The sequence below is a fragment of the Monodon monoceros genome, unplaced genomic scaffold (genome assembly GCF_005190385.1).
Source record: "Monodon monoceros isolate NGI ecotype Baffin Bay Population unplaced genomic scaffold, NGI_Narwhal_1 Super_Scaffold_7, whole genome shotgun sequence".
Classification (NCBI taxonomy): domain Eukaryota; kingdom Metazoa; phylum Chordata; class Mammalia; order Artiodactyla; family Monodontidae; genus Monodon; species Monodon monoceros.
In genome coordinates, this window is record NW_021703784.1 from 91,720,649 (window position 1) to 91,740,020 (window position 19,372).

At 45.5% G+C, this 19,372-nt stretch overlaps 1 protein-coding gene across 5 annotated transcripts in view; it reads left to right on the forward strand.

The window, feature by feature from the left end:
* EXT2 (exostosin glycosyltransferase 2) overlaps window positions 1-19,372 on the forward strand; it is a 132,214-nt gene that overhangs the window by 15,950 nt on the left and 96,892 nt on the right. For all 5 annotated transcript variants that reach the window (XR_003791483.1, XM_029208303.1, XM_029208306.1 and 2 more), the window contains exons 4-7: window positions 1,194-1,310; window positions 11,273-11,468; window positions 13,284-13,423; window positions 16,433-16,526. Coding sequence is in view for 4 of the 5 variants with exons in the window: in XM_029208303.1 (XP_029064136.1) it covers window positions 1,194-1,310; window positions 11,273-11,468; window positions 13,284-13,423; window positions 16,433-16,526 (547 nt within the window). In the remaining variant the exon portion in view is untranslated. The remainder of the gene's footprint in view (window positions 1-1,193; window positions 1,311-11,272; window positions 11,469-13,283; window positions 13,424-16,432; window positions 16,527-19,372) is intronic.

Sequence of the window (19,372 nt, forward strand, 5' to 3'; positions counted from 1 at the left end):
CGGATTCATTGCTGAATGCCACTCAAGAAAAATAAGACCGTATGTTGATATGAAGGCTAGTTACTGAGTCTTACATAGAGGACTGGCAGCTGGAGAGGTTTTTAGCCTGCACGTTACCTCCCTGACCAACTCTTGGTTTCCTAAAGCTTAAACAAACACATTGGGATTTCCAGGGGTGGTTTGAAAATCTTTGGACTTAAACTGGTCATGTTAGAAGGGAATGTAGGCTGTCATCAGGGCAGGGAGGGGATTGGTAGCAATCAAGATGGCACAGAATGTGGCTTTTCAGTTCATACACTTTGGCTCAGACTGTGCAGTGCATGGAACTGGCATCACTCTGCCCCAGTAAGTGATTTGATGGGTTTGCAGCCCCAGGGGCAGAATAACTGTAAAAGTTGGTGTGATATACACCTGCTTCCTTTCTGATGAAGTGTCATTGTACTACTTGCTGGATCCAATTAAAACAGTCTTCTTGGCTTTCTAACTAAGGAGAATAAAAGCTCATGCATACAGACTGCAAGAGAAGCACTAAAGGTCCAGTTCTGGATTCTGCTTCCTGTAGACGGAATTGGGTTAATAGGACTGAGTAGCTGGAATGGATGGTGAGAGCTGGTAGAGGTTACGTGATGCACACGTAGCTCTGGGATGACAGTGGAAAGAACTGCTCGGGGCGGGAATTGGAGAGAGGCTGGGGTGTAGGCAGCATGAGATGTGATACTTTGCTGTCACCACTGCTTTCTTTGTCCATTGTCCCCTGAGATTCCAGTCAGTGGGGTTGGTAAGTGACTCCCCCAGCCAGTTGTCCTGTACAGACCTATTATTATTGCTGTTATTGTAAGTGTGTTTAAGAGTTGGGTATGACTTTTGGGAGAGGTGAATGGGATCTGAATGAGGTGACAGAGGGGCTGTTCAAAGGGAGTCCTCCTGGCTGTGATGTATTTTAAAACATGGAAAGTAGGGAAAGACTACTTAGGGCCCCGGAGGAAGGGTGGTGACTCAGGAATAGGATGCAGCTGATATCCAGGAGGTGTGATTGTACGACACTGAGCACAGGGTCTTTGTAGAAAACGGACTTGGTAAACATTAGCTGTGGTTGATATTGTTATGAATATTCAATTACCCCTTTCCACAGAGCTTATCAGAATGAAGACCTTCTCTCTTTCTCATCATTTGACAAAATCCTTTGCTTTCAGGGCTCTGTTGGCTGGTGGTGGCTTTTCTACATGGACTTACCGGCAAGGCTACGATGTCAGCATTCCTGTCTATAGTCCGCTGTCAGCCGAGGTGGACCTTCCAGAGAAAGGACCAGGGTGAGGAGCATTCGGCACAACAGGGTGTGCTGGGAGATGCCGGCGAGAGCCAAAGCATCGATTACAGGCCAGGGTCTTTGAGTCTACCATTTCCCTGCCTCACCCCAACCTTATTGATCCTTCAGTTCTCTCTCTCGCTCAGTCAGTTTTGAGTGCTGTCTACCAGGCTTCCCAAATCAGAAATCTATGTGGTGTCATCAACTCTTTCCTCTCCCTTACTTCCTGTATCAGAATAAGAAGTCCTATTGATTCTACATCCTACGTATTCAATATTTTCTAGCTCTCTCTCTGCACCCACCCTGCGCCAGGCGACTGTCGTCCTTCCTTTGGATTGCTGAAACGGCTTCCTCTGTGGTCTTCTGCCTCTGGTCTCGCGGTTCTCCAGTTTGACGGTTGGCATCACGTTGTTCTTGGGAAGCCCAGACTCCTTAAAATGTCTCTCAAGATCCTCGACTACATGACCACTGTCTCCATCTCTAGCCTTTTTTTTTAGTTCTTAGAATAAGCTTTGCTCTCTCAGTTTTTCTGGGCTGTAAACACTCTCCATTGTCTGGAAATCCTTTTCCTCATTTTCATCAGACTAATGACCTGCTTGTCCTGTAGGTTTCAACTTGAATACCGCTTAGTCAGGGGGCACTTTCTGGCCCCTGGAATGGCACTCCTAGTTACCCTCATTATGCCCTTGTAACGACTTGCTTAAACCTTCTCTGTTTTGCATCTTTGATTTTGTAAGCTTCAGCCAGGTCTTGTTTTAAACTGCCACGTCCCCCGTGCCTGGCACATAATTGGGTCATGTTTCTGATATGTGAGCAAGGAAATGAGGAGGGCTGATGGTATGGATGTGCAGGGTATTTTATCTAATTTCTTTCTTTTTTTTTTTTGCTGTAGCCTGTTTAAAAATTGTGCTAATTCATGATGAGCATATCAGTGAGCTTAAAACAAACATGATGATAATAGTATCCTTTGTTTCTGTGACAAGTGCTCATGTATAATATGAAGATGACTGATTTGTATATTGCCACACCAGCAATGTTATACGTGCTGGATGAGATCTACAAACCCACGCATAGCATTTGGTGTCAGAAATGAGTCTCAAGGAAGTAGTTTGCTCACAGAACATTAGAATCATTATTGAAGCATCCCAAATTTCCCCTTAGAAGCCTTTATGGGTTCTTTGAGAAGTAAGGGAACTTTCCCAAAGAGAAGACATTTCACTCCTGTATATGTGTTCCCGTGTGGCCCAGAACCAAATTCTGGAACTTCCTTTAGGCATAGCAACTTTTTATAGACAATGTGTAAAGCCCAGGAGATCTTGAAATATTTTTTTCTCTACCATTAGGCAAGTGCAAAAAAAAAGACTGAATGGTTCATGAACTTGCTGCTTAGATCATCTTTGTGGATCTTCCTCTGTTAGTGGACTCCCAGAGTTGACTTAATTTATTTTATTATTTTTCAATTGAGATATAATTCATATTCCACAAAAGTCACTCAAAGTGTACAGTTCAGTGTTTTTTTGTATATTCACAAAATTGTACAACTATCGTCTAATCACTATTGTCTAATTCCAGAACGTTTACAGCATCCCCCAAATAAACCCACTGCCTTCTAGCAGTCACTCTCTATCCCTGCCCCCAAACTTCACGCCCCCTGTTCCTAGCAACAACTACCAGTTTGCCTTCTGTCTCTATGGATTTGCCTGTTCTGGACATTTTATATAAATGTGGTCATTCAATATGTGACTTATTGTGTCTGCCTTCTTTCACTTAGCATAGTGGTTTCAAGGTTTATCCATTTTGTAGAATAGAACCAATACTTCATTCCTTTTTTGACTTAATATTTCATCATATGGATATACCACATTTTGTTTATCCATTCTTCAGTTGATGGACATTTGGGTTATTTCCATTTTTTAGCCTTTGTGAATAATACTGCTGTGAACATTCACGTACAAGCTTTTATGTAAACATATGTTTTCACTTCTTTTGGGTATATACTGAGGAGTGGAATTGCCAGGTCATATGTTCACTCTATGTTTAACTTTTTGAGGAACTGCCAGAATGTTTTCTGAAGCAGCTGTACCATTTTACATTCCCACCAGCAAGGTATGAGGGAGGGTTCCAATATCTTCACAACCTTGCCAAGACTTGTTATTACCTGTCTTTTATTCTAGCCATCCCAGCAGATGTGAAGAGGTATCATTGTGGTTTTGATTTGCATTTCTCTAATTAATAATGCTGAGTACCTTTCCATGTTCTTATTGGCTATGAAAATTTATATACTGTGTTTGGAGAAATGTCTATTCAAATCATTTGCCCATTTTCAAATTGGGTTGTGTTTTTATTGGTGAGTTGTAAGAATCCTTGTACATTTTGGATACTAGATCCTTATTAGATATATGATTTGCAGATGTTTTCTCCTATTCTGTAGGTTGTCTTTTCACTTTTTTGATTTTTTTTTTTTTTTTTTGGCGGTACGTGGGCCTCTTACCGTTGTGACCTCTCCCGTTGCGGAGCACAGGCTCCAGACGCGCGGGCTCAGCGGCCATGGCTCACGGGCCCAGCCGTTCCGCAGCATGTGGCGTCTTCCCGGACCGGGGCACGAACCCGTGTCCCCTGCATCGGCAGGCGGACTCTCAACCACTGCGCCACTGGGGAAGCCCCGATAGCGTCCTTTGATACACAAAAGCTTCTAATTTGGATGAAGCTTCTATTTTTCCTTTGGTTGCTTGCATTTTTGGTGACATACTTGAGAAACCATTGTCTAATCAAGGCCACAAAGATTTGCACCTGTGTTTTCTACTAAGCATTTTATAGTTTTAGCTCTTACATTTTGGTTTTTGATCTATTTTGAGTTAATTTTTGTATATGGTATGAGGTAGGGGTCCACGCTCATTCTTTTTCTTGTGGATATCCAGTTGTCTTATCCATACTTGTTGAAAAGACTGTTCTTTTCCCATTGAATGATCTTGGCACCCTTGTTGCAAATCAACTGGCTGTAGGTATATGGGTTTATTTCTGAAGTCTCAATTCTATTCCATTGGTCTATATGTCTGTCCTAATGCCACTACCACACTGTCTTGATTGCTGCAGTTTTGTAGTAAGTGGTAAATGTAAGTCCACCAACTTTGTTCTTCTTTTTCAGGGGTTTTATTTTTATTTGTTTTTGGCTATTCAAGATCCCTTGCCTTTTAATTGCTTTTTTAAGTAGGGCAACTTGAATAAGTACAAATAAAAAACAATCTAAGCTGCTTTGTACTTAGACAACTACAAAACTAAAACAAATTTACAAGTTAAATACAGACAAATCTACGAAACTAATAACAGTCAGATTAACATAATGTCACAGCTGAGGCTTTTTCTTTAAAACTGAATTGCATCTTTCAAGGTGAATATGGTGTTAGTCATGGGACTTCTGCGTTTAGTGTGCCTGTACTTCGCATGCTGGGTGATGATGTATTTCTTCCTGCCACTCTTTCTGTTTGAGCCACTAGGAAGCTTCCCTTTATGTAGTATATTGTTATAATTTACTGACATTATTATCTTCATCTGGTACAGATGCATGATTTGTATTTTTTCCCCAACATTTTAATGAAAATCTTCAAGCAGACAGCAAAGTTAAAAGAATTTTATGGTGAACACCTGTATACCCATCACTTAGATTTTACCCTTGTATACTTGCTTTGCATTATTTACATTTTAAGTCTTCCTTCTCCTCTCATTAGCCCATCAAATACAAGCTTGGACATTGAAAACTTTTTAGTAGTATACATCATTAAATACGAGCAGAGATTTGCCTATACGAATTTTTTTGATCACCATCAAGATGAAAGCCCCAAAATAAATCTATAGAGAATTTGTAGACTGGAGGAACTGATACAGTTCAATGCCGTGTTTTGAGGCTGGAGTTCCATAAGTTGAGAAAGGATGATCTGTGTGAGCCCAGCTGGTACCCTTTGGGGCAGTACAAGTTTCTCTCATGTACTTAGGATCTGAATTTGGCATATTTATGTAGCACTAGCTTTGAATAACTCTAATGAGCAGAGAAAAGTCACTTGAAATTGAAGGAAGGTTTAGTTCTCTGCTTGCTGCTTCTGTGAGCATCTACTTGAAATCAATTGTGTGATTTTAAACGTTTTTTTTTTTTTAAACCTTGTTTCTTTTCCCTTTTCTTTTCCTGTTGTTCTGGAGATTATTTAATTCAATTTAGTTCTGTTCACTTCAGTTCAAATCCAACTTTTATTGCAGGCCTATTTGGGCCAAGTGTGCCCAGGCTGGTGGTTCTCAGCAGGGGAGGGAGGTTGATTTTGCCCCCCCAGGGGGACATGTGGCAATCTGTGGAGCCATTTTTGACTGTCGTGACTGAGGGGGTGTGTCAGTGGTCCCCAAGACCACCTCCAATTTTGATGATTTGCAGGAGGACCCACAGGACTCAGTGTGTAGTCATACTCGTGGCTATGTTTTATTACAGCAAAAGGATGTAACTCACAGTCCCCAGAGAGCAAAGGCACATAGGGTGAAGTCCAGGGAAACCAGGGGCAAGCTTCCAAGGGTGCTCTCCCCTTGGCATCGCACAGGAGGGGCTTACTTCCCCCAGCACCAAGTTGTGACAACCATGTGAAATGCTGCCCACCAGCTAAGCTCGTTAGAGATTCAGCACCCAGGGTTTTTTTGGGAACGAATCACATGGGCAGTCTCTGCGTGGCACGTGCTGTGCATAATTCCAGGCTCCCAGAAGGAAAGCAGGTGTTCAGCATAAACCCTGTTGTTTGTACAGTTTGGGCCCAGTGAGCCATTCTTACAGTTCTCCCCCCAAATCGAAGTTCCATGCACCAGCCAAGGGCCAGCCTTTCGAAAAAGAGAGCCATCAGGCTGTGTTAACTCTGTTCTGCACAGGGTGCTGCAGGCATCTGGTGGGTGGAGGCCGGTGATGCCGCTAAATCTCTATGATGCCCAGGGCAGCCCTCACTACAAAGAATCATTGGGTCCAAGTGTCGGCAGTGCTGCGGCCGAGAAAGCCTGGGCAAGACAGGGTGTGAGCAGGTGAGGAGCGAGTCTGGCAGGCTGGCTCAGCTGCCTCTCGGCCTCTTTCTTAAGACTGCTCGGCTGAAACTCTCTTTATTGTGTAATCTCTTGAGTATACTCTAGCTCTCTCTCTTTTTTTAAAATAAATTTATTTATTTATTTTTGGCTGTGTTGTGTCTTCATTGCTGCGCACGGGCTTTCTCTAGTTGCGGTGAGCGGGGGCTACTCTTTGTTGCGATGCGCGGGCTTCTTGTTGCGGTGGCTTCTCTTGTTGCGGAGCACGGGCTCTAGGTGCACGGGCTTCAGTAGTTGTGGCATGCGGGCTCAGTAGTTGAAGCTGGCGGGCTCTAGAGCGCAGGCTCAGTAGTTGTGGCGCACAGGCTTAGTTGCTCTGCGGCATGTGGGATCTTCCCGGACCAGGGCTCGAACCCATGCCCCCTGCATTGGCAGGCGGATTCTTAACCACTGCGCTACCAGGGACGTCCCTAGCTCTCTTACATTGGTTTAGGACTGTCACTTCCCTTTAGACTTAATCCAGGGAAAAAGCATACCGAAAGGAAAAGATTCAGTGAAGATGAAACAAAGGAGAGCAAACCACTCCGAACAGTAATTACCTTCAAAGAATAGTTTCAAAGATTTACAGGCTGTTTTCTTGGTGGTGTTTTCTTGGTAACGTAATCTCTAATTTTTATGTATAACTAGGCTGAAATTAAGATCTTTAGATGGCTTAAGGCTGCAGTTGATTTCTAAACTTCTGATGTTCAGTAACTAGTTAGAGTAGCGCTCTACCTTCAAGGGCAGCAGAAGGACACTAAAGGCTGTGATGGGCGTGGTCCTCCCCCTGCTGGCCAAGGGGTGGATTTCTACAGCCCGACCTAGACCTGCCCTCTCCATTTCCCCACCGGTTTTGCAGTCTGGCCCTGCAGTTGTGTTTCTTTTACAAACAACACTCCTCTCCCTCTGAAAAAAAGGGGGAAAAAAGCAAAGCAAAGCAAAGACAGGCTCCAGACTCATCACACTTTCTAGGGACTTGGGAGGAGGCAGTGTGGGTGACCTCGCGGCAACATTTGGGATCTGTTGCTCTTTGTGAGAGTTGCTTTTTAAGGGAATTCCCACATCTCTTGAGGGCTACATAGAGTAGTAAGAGCCTTGTTTTTATTTTAAATCTCTCTCAATATTTTTCAATGGGAAGCTGAGGACTGCTGCTATTGATAGCTTCTTCTCACAGCTGTGTTGGCCTCAGCTGGAATTCTTGTGATTTTCTCTCTAAAAGGAACTAAATTGGGAGTTTACAACTGTTACTATTGAGGGAGACTTCGAGTTCTCAGCATGATTTTACTTAAGCTTCGATATCAGCACTGCTGGGAGGAAACATGAAAGTCATTGCTGGTAATTTTAGTCCTTGAAAGAAAAACAAATCCACCTTAAGATTTTGTTTGCTTAAAACTAAAATGGGCCTACTCCATCGACCAGCCATCTGCCGGGTCAGGGAGAGCCAGCATGCAGGCAGGGGGAACATTTTTAGACTCTTGTTCACATCTGCACATTTATGTAGAAAATGGTAGTGGTAGGTGGGGACCCAGGGAGCCTGGTGGCTGAGTGTCTAAAAATAGAACTGTGTTCTTAACAGTGAAATCCAACCCAGAGCCTTTCTTTACTCAAGAGTTTCTTTGAGCACCACATGTTAGCATCTGTATTTATTTCTCTGTCTATATAGATGGATCTCTGTCTCTCTCTCTGTCTCTCTCTCTGTGTCTACATGTATTGAAAACCATGCGTTCATATTGGTATCTTCAATTCCATCCAACACTGCAGGGGCATTCTGGTTTTTCTCTCTTTCCATATATATATATATATATATATTTTTTTTTTTTTTTTTCACTGCGCCTCTTGCGGGATCCTAGTTCCCCAACCAGGTATCGAACCTGGTCCGTCGGCAGTGAAAGCGTGGAGTCCTAACCACTGGACCGCCAGGGAATTCCCTCTCTTTACGTATTTGTGATTCCCTTCTCTGACAGTGAGAAATCTGGCTCCCCTTATCCTCAGTATCTTATCTGATCAGCCCTCTTGTATGGGACCAGAATTCTGTCGCGTTGTTGCCGCTGCCCCCTCACTGCACAGATACCCTCTCCACGCCCACTCAGACTCTGACCCTCATGTAGCGCTCCTGCTCTCCCCATCACCCCAGGACAGATACCCTCCTCACCCTTCTTGAGTCTGACCGCACACTCCCCCCGCCCCGCACTGAAGTGATGCTACTCTTGCCATCACCCTCCCCCACGCTTTCAGCCTGCCCGGCCTCTAACACTTCTCCTAGGCTGCCCGGATGCCCTCCTAACCTCACCTGGTCTCAGCATCCCATGCTGGGGGGCCATAACTACCTCTACCCCTTCCCCTGTCACTCTTTTAGGGATCTCGTACTCTGTGCCAGGCCACCTCCCTGCTCTTCCCCCAAGTAGAAGCTCTCCCCCCACTAAGACTTCAGCATTCCCTGTGGGCGGGCCACCCCGCTGTGCAGAAGCACCCTCTTCCCTCCAGGACTCCAGCACTTTACCTCCTCCTGCATGGACACCCCCTTGGATACCAGCATGTCTATTCTTGTTCTTAGCAGCCCGGAGCACCAGTTTTATGTTACTTAAATAGAAAATCTCCAGAAATATCCAGCGAGTCCCAGGGCTCCAGGACATCCACCGTAGAACCAGTGTCTTGGGGATTGGAAAGACCTTTAGAGGCCGTTCAGCTCTAACTTAATGTATACCTTTTGCTATTACTTCTTAATGAAAAGTTTTCTGATTTGTAATAAAAAGGACTCAGCACCTCACAAGACAGTTCATTTCATTTTCAAATGGCTTTAATTGTTAAGGTGGTTTCCATGCTTGTCTTGAGAGTTTGACTGTAAATCTTCCTCCTGTTTAAACAGACAAGTTTGATTACAGAAATACTTTGAATGGAGGCGGTCTTCACTTTGAGATGATCTGAGAGTGCTCCCTGTATGTGATCTTCCTATCATAAGTCATCCCTCTGAAAATTAAAATTGCTTTTACAAAAGAAAAATAATTGAGGCTCAGGGCTGGGAGTAGAATTCAAGAGTCTGTTTCAGTGGCTAGAAGGAATACTTTTGGCTGTAAATATACAGTGTATTGTTCAATAAAACGTGATTTAGGGGGAAGTTGCCCAGGATGAGAGAAACCAGTCGCTACAGCTGATCCACACTATCTCCCTGACGGGCTGCTGTTCCACGTCTCTCTTACCTCTGCTTGCCTCTACCCCGGGCTCTGGGTCTGCACTACCGTCCAGGGCAGCTTTCTCAAATAGATCTTTCAGCGAGGAGATGATCTGTATTCGTGCTGTCAGGTGCCCACTGGCCACATATGGCTGTTGAGCAGTTGAAATGTGGCTAATGTGACTGCGGAACTGGATTTTAAATTTTAATAGATTTAAATGGTCTCATGTGGCTAACTGCTGTTGGGCAGTGAAGTTCTAGGGAATCTGCTTGTCCCTTTCTTTCCTCCCTGTGGTGTGGGCAATACCCTTTGCTTTTAGTTCAGCTGTAGAAAGAAATGACCAGAAGAAATGGCTCTGAGGATTTGAGAGCCATGCACAGCTGTGGTGACTGCTGCTCTGTTGAACTGAATTGCTGGCAGGGAGAGTGTTCACCTTCTCAATCACTGCTCTGGGTCTTGTGGGCATGAAGCTTAATACTTGGGAAGGTGCCACCTTCTCCGTTAGAGAATGATTATTCTTTGGTCATGGGTGGATGCATACGGTGTTCTCCATCTGGACCCTCCAGATAAGCCTGAGAAACCGTGGAAAACCAAAACAATTACCCTTTCTTTCTCCCAAAGCAAGAAGGAAAGCGGTGGGGTGGGGAGTGGGGTTCAGACTGTGGCCTTTGGGTTGTTCCTTATGCATTGCTTCCTGTTATCTTTCCTGGTGGCAGTACCTAGAGAGGTGTATGTTCAGTATTTTCCCCGGTCTGTACCAGTTTGAGGTAGATTTGAGTGAGTCCTGCTTCTAGGTCTGATGGGGGTTTCATTTCCTCTGGAACCTGCTTTATATTCTTCCTTTCTTCTACAGTGATCCCTGCTGGTCCCTCAGCCCATGTCGTGTTTATGCTCTGTAACCTGTCCGCCTGCGGGAGGGAATGACTTACCATCTGGTCTCCCCAGAGTCTTCCCCCAACTCCTGGCTTACTCACTTTGTGCTCACGTTTTGTCTCTCGTGGAGATTTAAATGGCGCTAGCTTCTTGGAAGTCCTCCTTTCACTCCATTTTCTTGTAAGCATCCCTGCTATCCAGATGTTAAGACTGGTTCTATCCCTTGGTGAAGATGGTTTTTTCCACTTGTTCTCAGTGCCCAGTCTGGTCTTCCCGAGTCCCTGTGGCCTTGAGGATGGGGATGTTGAGTGGCATAGAGTGCCACCCAACAGCCGGAAGCAGTCTTTCACCTATTCTGCTTTCACAGCCACTGTCCATTAAGACCCCTTGTTTTCCTGTTTGAAGGATTCAGCCCGCTCTCAGTTTCTTTTCAGAGCAGAGAGCTCATATAGAACTAATGGTAACATTTGATGTTCTTCCAAATAATCAACCAGTCAGTCCGTTTCTGTCTTTACACATATACATACACACACACGTAAAGCATGTTCCCTTAGCTCGGCATATTATAAGCATTTCCTCAAAACATTAAGAACTTTTCCCAAATGAAATCTTTAATGACGGCATGACGCTTCAGTATGTGAATGAGACATAGATTGCTTTCTTAGATTGTGTAATATTTTAGATATTCGGCAATGCCGCAGAGTATAATTTCCCAAAAAGTCAAGGATGTGAATAAAGAAGGGTGAGAAAATGCTTGTTGCCATTAAGTTTAATATCAAAGTTGGTCTCACCTTGACTCGCACAGCGGCTGCAAGGTCCCAGTCCCTCGTTTTGTCCTTCGTAGGCCACGGCGGTACTTCCTCCTGTCGTCCCAGATGGCTCTGCATCCCGAGTACAGAGAGGAGCTGGCCGCCCTCCAGGCCAGACACGGAGAAGCGGTGTTAGTCCTGGACAAGTGCACCAACCTCTCCGAGGGCATCCCCGCCGCCCGAAAGCGTTGCCACAAGCACCAGGTCTTCGATTACCCACAGGTGCTGCAGGTGAGTGCCACCCGGCACCTCTCTCGGGGCTCGGCACAGGTCACATCCGCAAGGTGAAACTGACCCCAACAGACAGGTGTTTCCCACGTTCAGCTAGCAGAGCTCCCCAAGGGGAGAGGAAGACAGACTGCTCTTCACTGCAGCCATGGACCTCCAGGAGCTTTGGCATCTGTGTACTGTCTGTGCAAAGCTGCTTGGCCTATGAGCGTTCCTACTCCTTTCAGATATTCATCTTACTGCAAAAGCACAAATCCCATAGATTTACGAAAAAGCCACATAGACAAAGCAGGCATATGTATTTTGCTTTTATCACTGTATTCATAACCCAGCCCAGAGAAACTTCCTTCTCTATGGTGCAGCTTGTATCCTCTGACCGTGCCAACCCGCAAGGCCATGGTCAGCTTTTCCTGAGTGGGAGGTTTTTATTTTTTGTTACCGTTTTTGTCTCTTGGTGTTTTTGCCGCCCTTAGCATGTCCTGCTGGTATTGTGGAAGTGGCAGGGCTTCCGTAACCAGAAGCAGAGTAGCCGTTTTGGGGATGTTTTATAAGCAGGATATTTCACACTGCAAGGGCCTGGAGGCGAGGAAAGGAGAAATTGAGTTTTGTTCACTTAAATATTTAAAATACAGACAGGTTAGTTCAAGGAGAAATATCAAGGAGCTGGTGTGATTTTTTTTTTTTTTTTTTATTTAAATCTCCAAAGAGTACTGGCCCATGCTGAGATTGTTAAAATACTTTCTTTCAAAAAGTGCTGCATCTCCTCTGGAATGTCTGACTGATAACAGTGGTGATGTGAGCAGGAGTATTTATAGTAACCTTTGTCTAGACAGGAAAAATGGTTATCAGCACGTGTGTGCACATCTGGACACCGACTCTTTGGGGCCAGCTGAGCTGTCCACCTGCGCCTCCACCATGACTGATGCCCTTTTTCCACTCTTGCTGTTTTCTGGTTTATCCCCGGAGGAATTTGGCATGTTGAGTTTCTTCATATTTTTTCTGAACTTTCCTTTTCTCTAGCTTTAAAGATTAAGCAGTGTTTTGTTTTTTAACTTTTTTTCCTCCTGAAGAGGCAAAAACTGGGAGAAACTGAGTATTAGAGATGGGGTCTTTTCTTATTTTGGTTGACTTATTGCAGCTGTTTCTTCTCGTGTACATCTCTCACTTTCCCAAACGTGTCCCACATCGAGTACAAGTTTGAGGCAGTGAACGAGGAAGAAATTGTTTGAGATTTTGCTTTTTGTTCGATGGATTGTTTCTAAATAGAACATATCTGTCTTACTATGTTTTCTAAGGCATTGCATTCATGAAATGAATGTCTTCTATATGCAAAGCACACTGCTAGATGCCATGGGGAGTAGAAAGATAAAAGGAGATTTGATACTTTCTATTTAGGGGGTCCTCTAGGGAGACTGATAGGCCCAGATCAAATAATTCTGTAACAAGGTAGGCGGAGGTAAGTGTCCTGAGCGCTGTGCAGCCACTGTGCCACAGTGTGTGTACACAGCACACTAGGACTGAAAGAATCCAGCCCTTGCAAAGTCACGTTGTTGAGTGTCCAGAGAAAGACCTAGACGTGGGTTGTGAACATTTTCAGAATGCCAGCAGTGGAGGCATTGCGCTGACACTGAAGAGTGGAAAACCAGAACATTGCAGCCACTTAAGCTTTTCAGTCTTACTGGTGTGACCTGTTACCTTTCAGCATTTTTGGTGTTGCTTGGCTTCAGCCCTTGAGAGAACTTCATGGTCTGCCGGGATCAGAGTAAGTGGATCAGTGAAACTGGTATGTAATCCCTCCCTCTGCCTGTATTCCTGCAGGAGGCTACTTTTTGTGTTGTCCCTCGAGGAGCTCGGCTGGGCCAGGCGGTGTTGAGTGACGTGTTGTGGGCCGGCTGTATCCCAGTTATCATTGCAGACTCCTACATTTTGCCTTTCTCTGAAGTTCTTGACTGGAAGAGGTGGGTGTTACCTTCTGATAAACTTTACACCAGGAGTCCCGCATGGATTAGATTTTAAAAGTCCCCCCAGCAATTGTAACGCATAGCTAGGTTGGAGAACTACTCCTTCAGACTGTTTTTGCTATATTTTCCATAAGGAGAGTTAGTCCGTTGGCCTGGAGCCAAGGTTGGCCAACAGGCCTTTGGGCCAAATATGGCAGGCTGCCAGTGTTTGTAAATAAAGTTTTATTGAATCACAGCATACCCATTCATTTACATATGATCTTCGGCTGTTTTTGAGTGACAGTGGCAGAGTTGAGTACTGTAGTTTAAAATGACAGAGATTACGTGGCCTGCAAAACCTAAAATATTTACCATCTGGCCGTTTACCCTTGACCTAGAGCAGTGGTTCTCACCTGTGACTGTAGAGTGTACTCACCTGAAGAACTTTTAAACACACACCTGGGCCTTGTCCTCAGGACTTTTGAAGCTCCATGGGCAATTCTGATTTGTAGCCACCGTTGAGAACCACTGCTCTAGAGTCTGTTGAATTTGCATGAAGTGCTGGCTGGAGGCAGAGCGCCTGCACACGGGTGAAAGCTTAGAAACGCTCCCAGTGGATGGATGGACACGCGTGGGTCCTGCCTGGACGTGACTGTCAGTGCTGTGCTTCATGGAGTAGTCTGCTCGTCTCTTGTTGTTTCATTTCCCCAGGACTTTGGAGGTTAAAGGTTTTTGAAAACGAGTTCCTTTTGTACATACCTCTCAGGCTTGTCTTTGCCTCAAATGCTTAATTGCTTTCTCCTCTCCCACCTTTTTTTTTTTTTTTTTTTTTGGGGGGGTACGCGGGCCTCTCACTGTTGTGGCCTCTCCCGTTGCGGAGCACAGGCTGCGGACGCGCAGGCTCAGCGGCCATGGCTCACAGGCCCAGCCGTTCCGCGGCATGTGGGATCTTCCCGGACCGGGGCACGAACCCGTGTCCCCTGCATCGGCAGGCGGACTCTCAACCACTGCGCCACCAGGGAAGCCCCTCCCACCTTTTTTGATACCATGTTCAAGCCTGGTCACCACAGGTATTTGAACAATTTAAGTAGCATTCATTCATGTGTACATTCATTTATCTCACATTTACTGGAAAGCCCTCCGTGAATAATACAGGCTCTGCTCTTAAGGAGGTGAGAATCCAGTGGGGAAGACAAACCAACAATTATAATATTGTATGATAAACGCTGTAACAGATGCATGCAGGGGGTGCTGTGGAAACCCAGAACAGGGAGGGAGCCCAGTTCAGCCTCGAGGAGGAGGGTGTGTGATTCTCTGTGTCCTGGAGAAGCGATGAGCCACTTCCAGTCACTTATTCATCTGTGGAAATATGTATTGAGCACCCTCTCTTTGCCAGGTACTGTGTTGCCTATGGGGATACAAAGATGATCAAGGTCAGGTCTTGCCTCTGAGAAGCTCTTAGTCCAGTGGTGGGAGATAGACAAGTAAGCCAGTGATTACCAGATGCAGAGCTGAGATGCAGCCCTGGCTGGATGGGATGCTTGGAGGGGGAGGAAGAGACGCATACCCTTGCTGGCTGTGGGGTCGGGTAGGGCTTCTCAGAGGCAGTGACCCTGAGCTGAGCCTGAGAAGATATTCATTCCTACGAGGATCTAGATGTGCTTGGGTAGTTGTAATTAGGGATAAGTGGTGGAAGGGCTCTGGATTTGAAGACAAAAGGCTGGGATTCAGATAACCAGCTCTATTACTGGCTAGCTTTGTGATCTTGCCAATCATTTAACCTTTTTGAGCCTCAGTTTTCCCATCTGTATGGTAGAAATCACTTACTTATTTAACAAGTATTTACTAAGCGCAGTTGTGCTAGGCAATATGCCAGGTGCTCGGGTATGCTGGTGATTGGGACCAGACGTGGTTCCATCCTAATGGACTAGGCTAGTGGGCGGAGGGGGTCTCAGGTTTTAATAAATTAACCTAGATGAATATAATGACCAACTCTGCTGAATCCATGAAGGGTAAGTTGTCATCGAGCCCTCTCTCCCTTACCCAGCATCTCTAATCTGGTGGCACGTCCTGCTGGCTCCACTCCCTCGTCACTTTCATCACTTCCTCCCTCTTAGCATCCCTTGCCTGGACCGTGCAGTGGGCCCCAGCCGTCCTCCCTGCTTCCGCTCCTGCTTTCTGTAGTTTGTTCTAACTCTTCAGGCAGAATGATCCTGTTGGAACATAACCAGATCATGCCATGCTTTCCTGACCCCTTCTGTGGTTTTCTATCTCAGTGAAAGCGTAAGTCCTTAAATGGCCAGGGAGGCCGCAGAGGCTTTGCTGTGACCCTCCCTCCCCTGTTTCTCTTCATTGCCTGGTATTCTCCACCGTCTTTACTGTGCTCCTGCCACACTGGCTTCCTTGCTGTTGCTGGAACGTTCCCGACACCCTGCTTCCTCAGGGCCTTTTGCTTATTATTCCTTCTGGAATGCTCTCCCTCGGGTATTCCCCTGGTCCTCTCACTCCCTGGCCTTCCTTCCATGTCTCATTTGTTCACTGTTGTATTGCCAGGACCTAGCACATAGTAGGGGCTCCATAAATACATGCTGAGTAAATGAATGGATTGGGGAATGTAGCTAAAGGAGAAGAGTCATTGTTAATTCAGAGCGTGCAGTGAAGAGTGAAGAAGAGTACCAGGTAGGCAGAATTGGACACGCAAAGCCCTTGTGGTTAGGCAGAGTGTGGTATGTTCAGGAGACTGAGAGGGTACCTGTGTGGCTGAAGCACAGTGGGGAGTGGACAGAGGATGGGAGATGAATGGAGTGGTGCTGGGGAGCTGAGAGATGGAGCTGGTGGGAGCTCCTTTGAGCTGGTCAGCCCTGAGAAAGGGGCAAGGAAGAGGGACTACTCACTGCAAGGACTGTGGGGCTGAGGGTAGTTTGGGGTGTTGTTGCTTCTGCTTGTGAGAATTAAACAAGAAATGTACGTAGCAGTGCTTTGTGTACAGGGCTGCGCATCCATCAGTTGTTTTGCTCTTGTCTCTAGAGCATCTGTGGCTGTGCCAGAAGAAAAGATGTCAGATGTGTACAGTATTCTGCAGAGCATCCCCCAAAGACAGATTGAAGAAATGCAGAGACAGGTAAGGGGCCAGGCAGCCCTGTTGGGGAGGGGGCGTGGGTGACATGAAGGGTAGCCCTGGCTGCTTGGGTGCAGAGCGGTGGCTGCTGGGTGTGTGAGTGGGGTTTATTTCCTCCACTACGTTGACCAGCCAAACTTAAAAGAGGAAAGCAGTGTTAGGGAGTTGCATCAGGTAAGGTTTGGAATAACAACTATCAGAGATTCAGAAATGCTCCTGAGGTAAGCCTGCTGTGACGCTAGGGTCACACCTCAGCAGTATGCTCAGGACGCAGAGCTGCCCCTCTCTGGAAGGTGGTTTACACGGCAGGTGAGGGTTCTGGTGACTGAGGTGGCTGTGGAAGCCAGCACGTTTCAGGGTGATGCTTCTGAGGAGCCTTGACCCCGAGAGTGTCTTGGTGTCAGCTGGCCTGGATCCCCCCTTCAGCGGCCCTCGTGATTACGAGGTGCCCTCCTCTCCCCAGAACACATACACCCTCCCTCTTCCCCTCTCAGGTCTCTCGTCTACCTTCTGATGCCCCTTCCCCTGGGCTGCTCTCCACTGTCTAACGCATCCACCACGTGTCCTGTTTAGTCCTGCTGCCGTTTCTCTCTCCCAAAAGAAGTTTAGTTGGGCTTAAATGTGAAACAAGTTAAAAACTGAAAAAAGACTGTCCCAGTATTGGTACTGTGCATGTTGTCTCTATTTCTTTTTTCCTTTCTTTTTTTTAAAATTTTTATTGGCGCATAGTTGATTTACAATGTTGTGTTAGTTTCTACCGTACAGTGAATCAGTTATACACATACATATATCCACTCGATTTACTTATTTTTTTGGCCGCGCCGTGTGGCACGCAGTGCAGCATGTGGGATCTTAGTTCCCTAACCAGGGACCGAACGCCCCCTGCGTTGGAAGCACAGGGTCTTAACCACTGGACCGCCAGCGAAGTCCCTCCGTTTCTGTTTTGTAAATAAGTTCATTTGTACCATTTTTTTTAGATTCCACATATAAGTGATATCATATGATATTTGTCTTTCTCTGTCTGACTTACTTCACTTAGTATGATAATCTCTGGGTCCATCCATGTTGCTGCAAATGGCATTACTTCATTCTTTTTTATGGCTGAGTAATATTCCATTGTATATATGCACCACATCTTCTTTATCCGTTCATCTGTTGATGGACATTTAGGTTACTTCCATGTCTTGACTATTGTAAACAGAGCCACAGTGAATACTGGGATATATGTATCCTTTCAGATTATGGTTTTCTCTAGTTCTTTTTTTTTTAATGGATTTTAGCAAGTTTTTATTTCTATCAAAATTATCTATGTAGGTGCTGAGCTGGAGAAGAGGTTTGGAGGGCTCTCAGCGTTGAGGATGTAACTGCCCCATGCACCCCTGTGTCTAACCTTGTCCCAGGAACGAGCCTCAAGCCTCTGTCTGGGCTAGGGCAGGGCAGTCACCCAGCTGTGTGTGGAATGGGGAGGAATTCTGGGCTTCTAACTGCTCCTTAAATACACTTTCCATCTGTCCTCCTGCCCTGAGCACTGCCTTTTCCCCTGAGTTTCTGCAGCGGAACCCAGATTTTTCTCAGCTGATCTAGGATGTGCTCTCTTGGGCCTATAGCGTCAGCTACCACCTTTCCTTCTGCTTTTCCGCTTCCACATTTTGTTGCTGTTATCTCCTCCCCCGTTCTCTTTATCTCTCAGTGATTATGCCTTAATTTTTAAAAATTCCCCTTAATTGTCATTTTAGGGTTTTAGGAGGGAGTTAGTGAATGTGGTCAGTCCACCTCTTTATTTTGGTACCGAGCTTCTTAAACCAAAGAGATGGCACATCACACAGTAGTTAAGTCTGTAGGTTCTTACCCCAGACTGCCTGTGTTGAATGCCAGCTTGCCCAGTTACTAACTCTGTGCCCTTGGCCAAGGATCTGCCTTCTCTGGACCTCAGTAGCCTCATCTGTAAAACATTTTGGTGTTCTGATTTGAAAACAAATCACAGGTTGAGTTTAGCCTCCCTGAAGTTTTTTCATAGCACACCCATGTTCGTTTTAAGTTTCTGGGCTTCCCCGTGTGTTACTTAATTCCTGACCTCATCTGAGTTTTAGTGAATTAGAAAGTCAGTCTAGAGATCTCTATGTTCTTGATCTAAACCTGTGATTCTTACAACTCATGTAGAAGAAAATGCTCCTTGAAGGGCGCTGGTATTTATGCTCTTCGTGTTTCTTTTTATGGCTTCTTGATTTGTTAACATAATTAAATAGAAAATCATTGCTAAATCAGACATCACCTTTTTCTAGATTTAGTTTAAAAGGCTAAGAAAACACTGGATGGGTAAAAATGAGCAAGTTCTGTCCAGTTACCTTCTCCCCCCGGCCACCTTTGTGTTGGAAAGAGAACCACTTAGTTCCCAAGCAGAGCTCCCACTGTCAGCTCACAGAATGCCCTTGTTTTCTGGGAGCTTGGTTTGGGAACCATAGGTCTGAGACGAGCCTGGCCGGCCTTTTCGGTGACAGGCTCGGAATCATAGAACCGTTGAGATGGAATGACTAAAGGTTACTTAAAACAGTGCACTTTTAGGTTTTTTTGGTTCAAAGAGACACACTTGGAGTCAAAAGACTCGAGTTTGAGCCCTGGGTCTGTCCCTGTTAATTATACAACCATGACAAGTTACCAAAACTCCTTGGACTTTCCTTTCCTCATTTATGAAATCAAGGCGTTGGCTAGAACATCTCTCATGTTCCATTCAGCTATTAAAAAACGCTGTGAAACTCTTGTCCTTGACAACATTAATAATTAAGTGGTCATCTCTTTCCCATGACCACCTCCTGTCATGAGGGCCTGTTACTGTCTCTGGTGGTGAATAA